The sequence below is a fragment of the Cryptomeria japonica genome, chromosome 8 (genome assembly GCF_030272615.1).
Source record: "Cryptomeria japonica chromosome 8, Sugi_1.0, whole genome shotgun sequence".
Taxonomy (NCBI): Eukaryota; Viridiplantae; Streptophyta; class Pinopsida; order Cupressales; family Cupressaceae; genus Cryptomeria; species Cryptomeria japonica.
In genome coordinates, this window is record NC_081412.1 from 9,199,474 (window position 1) to 9,206,590 (window position 7,117).

Sequence of the window (7,117 nt, forward strand, 5' to 3'; positions counted from 1 at the left end):
GTTCCGAAAACTAGCACTGAAAAACAAGTATTGGATAGATTCAAATAGAGCACTTTTTGTGCGTGGCAAAGACCTCATATTTTAAAGTCAATAGTGTCCTTGAGGTCTCAAGACAAATCAACTTTTACACAAACCCTCTTTTAAGTGCGAGCATGATAAAACTGGTCACCTTCTTGACAACACAGACAACCTTACCGATGGACTGTGCAACAGTTTGCAAAGATGACCAACATGACAAAGGGGGATCGAGGAATTCAATCCAAACCAAGACCGTCAGCTTCTTGTCATCAGAGACAAAGAAGTCTCTTGACTATGGCAGAAAAACAGGCAAAAACAACATGACATACCACGGCCCATGTTGGAGAATGGTCAAAACATGGATAGACTCAAAAAAGCGAAACAAAATAAGCCTTTGGTGAGATTCTAGATGCCATCAAGATGGACCTCACGAGGGGTTGAGGTCTTGGCGACCTAGTTGTCAAGCATGCTTTCGCATGGAATCCTCCCCACAAAATAGTAGATAGAAACAAGCAAAATGACAATCAAAATAATCTCCCATATGTTATTAAAAACAAATCTTTAAAAAAATTAAAAAATAAATAGTAAATAAATAAATAACAATAAAAATTAAAAAATAAATAATTTAAAATAAAAAATATAAATAAACAAAACAATAAAAAATATGAACAAAATAATTAAAAATGGAAAAATGATAAATAATAAAAAAAATATAAACAAATAATAAAATTAAAAAAATATTAAATATAATAAAAAATAAAAATGAAAAACCAAAAAATAATCTAAAATATAATAAATTAAATAAATAAATTACAATATTAAAAATAATTAAGAATTTAAAAAATCAAAAACAATTTTGAGTTTCTAATGAAGGGTATATGTGAAGGAACATGAAGAATAACAATAATTGGCCAAGCATAAATGAATTCACAAATGATTATAATTAATTGTTCTGTTGTACTTTTTAACTATTCTTTTCGGCAACGGCTATTTGTTATACTTGCATGTGCTTGTGAGTGAGTAAAGCAGGATTACACGGGTATGTACATATTTACATGCATGTGCTTGTGAGTGACTAAATATATTTCAAAAATGACTTTGCATTGCCCAAAATAGCATATATTTGAAAAACGCAAGACCACTCCCATTTAAAAAAAATCAGTACCACGCCCATTTTAAAAAGTTCTCTGCCTGAATTTCGAATTCAATCCATTTCGCATTCTCGCTATTGGTTTAAAAGAATTTGAGTTCTGGTCTACTCAGAATTTTCGTGGAGCGGTTTCAATTTGAGGTGACTAAAATTTAAAAGCTGCTACTGCTAATTTTTGGTTGGTAATTTGATGTTTTTAATGTATTGAAGTTTCAAATTTGATTATGTTGTGAGCAGGATTGAGAATCAAAGTTAAATAGCAGGGCATAGAGTTAAAATGGGATTGGTAGAAGAATGGAGGATGTTTTTTGAGAGCGCAGAGAGTGATATATGCAGCTTGATTGAACATGCAATCGATGTTGCAGCGTGTGATTGCCCTCAGGAATTAGTGAAGAGGAGGGATAAAATAGCAGAGATGGTTTACGCATCAAGATCATCTGCTGAAGATGAAGATGATGGTATTCATAAAAAGGTCAATGATATTGCAGAGAGGATCAATAGCTATCAAACCATAACTGTGCCTGTGCCTAAAGAATGTGAAATAGTGAAAGAGGTGTTCAATATAAAACACATTCTTTCAAATCAAGATGAGGTAAGACTTTCATTTCTTGCAGCACTGCTCATTTTTCATTAATGTCTCGGTGAATTTTCATTTTTTCTGCTCGTTTGAAGAAATTGGGATTTACAAATACATCGAAAGCTGAATGGTATTGAAATTAGGGCTTGTTCATTTCTGTTAAGAAGCAATGTTTGTGTTGCACTTTACAGTCGGAAAACCAACTGGGCGACTCACTGAGAAGATTGGAGTCGATGGCATTGTCTATTGAAATCCTAAAGGTAAATGAGTATTCTAAGTTTACATGTTATTGGGTTTGTAGATAATGCAATCTAGCTTCAGCTTCGTGTTGAATTAGCTACTGGGTTTATATATTTTCTTGTTCTTGGTGGAACTGGAAGTGGAGTTTAATTTAACATTTCTTTGACCTTCTCTCACTGTTCAATTATAAATTACATACAGGAAACTATGATTGGCAGAAATGTCAAATGCTTGCAGAAGCACAAGTCCAAACCAATTAGCTCCATGGCGAAGAAGCTTGTCAGGTAAATCTTGTTTCCTCCCTTGGCAGAATTGAATCTTGTTTAAATGTTTAATTTAGGGGAAAATGGTGTTTCTACCTAAACGTTTAATTTTCTTGATGAATTCCAGCTTTACCTGATCAACAGGTTCTCTTGGTCACAATAGCTGTAGGGATTGAGATGGAAGCATATTTGATATTCATAACAGCTTTATGCTTTTATATGTTGCACTTTTAATGGCATGCATTGCACTTTGCAGAAGGTGGAGAGAAGTTGCAGATGAATGGATGAAAAGTGCTGGAGAAGTTGCTGTAGATACCATGGCAGCCGCAGGTGTGCTCTCAAACTAATAATTATTCCCATTCATTTCTCCTTCCAAATTAGCACAACTTACATAAATTTTCCCTTTGTTTTCAGTGGAGCAAATCCAGAATCATAGAATAGAGCAGCCATTCAAACTGGATGACAGACAGTATAGCAAACAAGAAACAAAAAGTGGTGCTCAAAATCACATTGTGATCAATCATAGGAGACGGCGAGTTGTAAGCCAGAAGCAGAATTTGCACCAAAAGTTAGATTTCAACAAGCCTAGCTCTCTTCCACTTCCTTCATCACATGTAAGCAAACAAAATGGAATTGAAGAGTTTAAAATTGAAATCTGATGTGCATGTTGATTACATTTACTAAGTTTCAAGCACAAATGATGTGCATTCCATATTTGTTGGATGTTTCTGTTATGTATATTTCATGTTTTTTATGCAGAAATCAAACTCTCCTGCTCTTGATGATAAATCTGTAAGAGAAAGGATTGAAGCAGCAAAGAGAAGGCTTCAAGAAGGGTACCGACAAGCTGAAAAGGGTTTGTGTTTCTTTGAACTAATTTTGATCTTGTTTCTGAATTATCAAGTGGGTGACCTACTAATAGTCATAATGAATCTCTAATTATTTGAACTGCAGTGAAGAAGCAACGCACGGTTCAGCTTATCGAAATCAAAGACCTGCCTAAGCAATTAGATGGGTCAAAGAGATTAGCAAAGCATCATCATCACCAGTGGATGAAGAATTGAATTTGGGCAGCTTATTATGCCAGCAATTAGATGAAGCATGTATGCTTTGATTACCTGGGATAATTAGATGTTTCCAGTTTAATTTGTAACGGTTGTTTCCCACTCAAAACCGGGTGGCAAAACACCAATTTAAATTTGTAAGAATTTGTTTATTTCTGATACCGTTGAATGTAACGGTTTTTTGAATTACTTTGGGAGACGTTGAATGTAACGGTTTTTTGAATTAGCTTGGTGTTTTCTCTCAAACAAATGTAATTTACGAGCAAAAACGATCAGCGCTTATATTACTAGCAAAAACGATCAGCCGGCCTTTGGAGAAGCATCAGTTTTATCGTAGTTTAAAAATAAAGTGGAACAGTTTAATGATTATAAAAAGAATCGGTAAATTTTATTTTTCTTCATTTTTCTATAATTTACTGACTTGTAAAATGGTAAAATTGTATGATTTCTTGTTCATTTTTGTGGGCACGAGGCCATTCTATACATGCATAGAGTCAAACTTGATATGAAAATTAAAATTCGACAATAACTAGAATTTGATCTATCTAATAAACCTATGTTTATAAACACTTAAATAAGAAAATTATTGAATTACAAAGAGTGAAATTCTCCTCAATGAAACTCCTACATGAATTGATTCAATAATGATGAGCTGATGTTAGAGCAAAAAACGTATAGTATGATCTTAAGAGGATTATAAAATTTTTATGTAGTTATTTTACTAACTTGCATCAAATTATATATGTGGTCAATAAGTTCCTCTATCTATCCCATATGATTCTTCTAAAGTACGACCTTGGTTTTTCAATATACCATCATATTCTAAAGGAGCCTCTTTAATTCACTCATAACAACTAGAAAGGGAGGAAACCATGAGGCAAAATTAAAATATTTAAATTTAAATTTTCAAGATTCAAATCCATGACAAAAGATGCGACCTAAATTAATTTTGCACCTATAGATCTAATTGAAGGTAAAGAGCAATTAAATGTCTGAAAGAAATCTTTCTATTGTACTTGTTATTGAAAAAAAAAGAAAAAGCTTATTAGAAATGAAAAAAACAAAATAATTGAAACTAATTGATCAAATAGCAATTTAGGAGCACTCTAGTGTTGTTGGAACAAGTGATTATGGAAAATATTGAGAATCCATTTTTTTTTGTTATTTTAATCTTTCAGTAATTCACATTGTTATGGAAAATGTTGTTAATCCATTAAACTGAATAGGGTAAGCATAAGAATTTGATTTAAGGGACCAAAACTAGAGCTCTTGCAGATCTTTCCAATAGTTTAATAATATTTAGATTTTGAGCATTAAAGCAAAATGTTATGACCCTCCGAAGTTGGAGTAATAAAACATATAGTATTTTTATATATTTTTCATTTTATTGTAATTATTCACATCCAAATTTTTCATTTTGAATTCCAAAGGGATGTGGTCATTGTTGGAATCCTTTCCAAACTTTATAAACTAATTTTTTAAAGCTCTAATAAACAACCATTTTGAGCCGCATACACATCCTTATGAGTTTGTTGTTCTCAGTTTCATCGTGAAAGGTATATAATACTCTAGGCTATACACTAAGCATTGTAATCCAAAATAATAATTCAAACTACTAGTATCATAGATTGTGTTCTCTTTCCATTGGACACGATCAACATACCAAAGAATTGGGTTAGAAACAAGATATCCTTCTTATTACCTTCCTTTGAAACACACACGATCACAAATGTTTAACTAAGAACTTGACATATTAGATGATCTATTTAAAATGCAGGTTGAAAATTCACTAAACAAACAACATGAGGAAATGATGGAACAATTCTCTTGAATGCTAGAAAATCGAAGTTCACAAATAAATTCAACAAACCCACCATTTGGTAGACATACTCCATTCAGGGTGTATGTAATTTTTGATATCCCAACTTTTGAAGGAAAAAAATAATGTGGATGTTTGTGATGACTTATTATTAAAACTTGAAAGGTATTTTTCTATCACTCATTTCTTAGATGTTTATAAAATCACTTTTTTCCTCTTTAAAACTAAGAGTCGTGTGAAGCAATTATGGGAACCTAAGTTGTCATCCAAGGAAGGACAAGTTGGAAAGGAATTTGATGTAGATTTTGATGAAAAAATCACATGGGGAGAATTCATGGAGCCCATAAAAGAAGAGTATTTTCTTGAAGAAGCCTATGAATAAAAATATATACAATCGCAATTTGTCTAACTGAAGGACCAATAACTTCAAGTGTACATACTAACACATTTCATGCACTTTTGGTGAAAATTGGCATCCAATATTCTGAGAAATATCCAGTTTTGAAGTATCGAAGTGGGCTTAATAGGTATAATCAAACCAAACCAGAATTCCTTGATATGGAAACATTAGCAAGTGCCTTCAAGTATATTTTAAAAATTGAGGAAAAATTCAAGTAGAAAGGTGTAAAGGAACTTTTCTCCAAGACTTATTTAATTATTTATAGCGGATTTAATAGATTAAATGTTAATATAAAGTTCATTAATTACAAGTAATTATCATTAAATTATATGTAAGTAACTATATAAATTTAACATGTAATAATTCGATAATAATTAATAAGCAATTTGATAGCACAATAAATCAAATAACATAACCACTTAATATAACCATATTATCAACAAATCACATATAAAGCATTATCAATATCTTATAGAATCACTTGAGGTTTTCCAATACTTATCTTAATCTTGAGCACTTGGAATAGTCATTCTCACTCCAAGAAGATTCCAGTTGCCTTGGGTCCTTTATGGCTATGGCACGCCATAGAGGAAGCTGATTCTTACATAGAACCAACCATATTATCTACAATTCAAAGGAATAGTCATAGGTCTAGGCTCTTTTATGACAAGTAAACACTCCAGGAGGACAGGTTCTTACACAAAACCTCGCATGCCTTCACGACATGAAATAAACATAGCCCTGGCTAGGACACTCTCGAGTATACACCATACCCTGAGTTGGACACATGTTGTGTTCCCCTTCTCCAATGCCCATGCCAACCAATGACCTTATCCTTCATTCCTTTGTGCCCTCTAAATTCCTATATTTCCTCCCATTCCCATAGCCCACCAAGCCACCTTCTTCTTCTTCCTTGAGTGATCTCCATGCCCCCTTCCCAGTCTCACATAAATGACTTATATAACCTTTTAAGGGGTGGTTTCCAAACCATCACACCCTTTCGAAAAGGTGACCTTTATTCACCCTTTAATAAATATAATTATAACTCTCTTTTAAGAGATTTTTTTCAAAAACATTCTTTATTAACCTTTCTTTAAACCAAAGAATTATAATATCCTTTATTTTTATCCCCCATTTTAATTATAAAAGGGTCATTTCATCACTTATTTTCTCTTGGAGAAAAATTCACATAACGAAAGGGACGAGAGTGTATTTTGTGAATAAGTCAAAGGTGAAAGTAACAGTAAGTTTGTAGGGAAGAATATAGTCAACCAGTTTGTTTTAAAATCACTGGGAAAGAAGTAATAGGGTGTGAAAGAAGACACAACAAGATATAGGTATGTGGCATGAGATTCAAAAAAATCTATTTCATAATACTAAGGATTGTGAAACTATTAAAAAACTAATGATGGAGACACATAGAGAATATGTTGATCTCTAATTGTTACCAATAGACTCTTTTGAGAAAAAAAGATAATGAGCAGACCCATATTCCAATATAGTTACTACTAACACTAACTCATTTGACTACAAAATCCGATGAACCTTTTTGATGAAAGTCCAATAATTAATTGTATCATCGAGTA

At 32.4% G+C, this 7,117-nt stretch overlaps 1 protein-coding gene across 1 annotated transcript; it reads left to right on the forward strand.

The window, feature by feature from the left end:
- The first annotated feature begins 1,197 nt into the window (after nucleotides 1-1,197).
- Nucleotides 1,198-3,501, forward strand: LOC131045939 (probable mediator of RNA polymerase II transcription subunit 26c). Its single transcript, XM_057979587.2, has 8 exons — nucleotides 1,198-1,309; nucleotides 1,406-1,760; nucleotides 1,937-2,005; nucleotides 2,187-2,269; nucleotides 2,505-2,578; nucleotides 2,663-2,862; nucleotides 3,008-3,104; nucleotides 3,203-3,501. Exons 2-8 carry the CDS (start codon nucleotides 1,446-1,448, stop codon nucleotides 3,310-3,312), a joined length of 948 nt encoding a protein of 315 aa, XP_057835570.1. The 5' UTR covers nucleotides 1,198-1,309; nucleotides 1,406-1,445; the 3' UTR covers nucleotides 3,313-3,501.
- The last annotated feature ends 3,616 nt before the right edge of the window (nucleotides 3,502-7,117 follow it).

What these genes read in the sequence shown, in the direction of transcription:
- LOC131045939 (XM_057979587.2), top strand. Translation starts at nt 1,446, where the DNA reads ATGGGATTGGTAGAAGAATGGAGGATGTTTTTTGAGAGCGCAGAGAGT. An exon ending in AGATACCATGGCAGCCGCAG is followed by an intron (nt 2,579 to 2,662) that starts GTGTGCTCTCAA and finishes CTTTGTTTTCAG; the next exon opens with TGGAGCAAATCCAGAATCAT. An exon ending in GTACCGACAAGCTGAAAAGG is followed by an intron (nt 3,105 to 3,202) that starts GTTTGTGTTTCT and finishes TTTGAACTGCAG; the next exon opens with TGAAGAAGCAACGCACGGTT.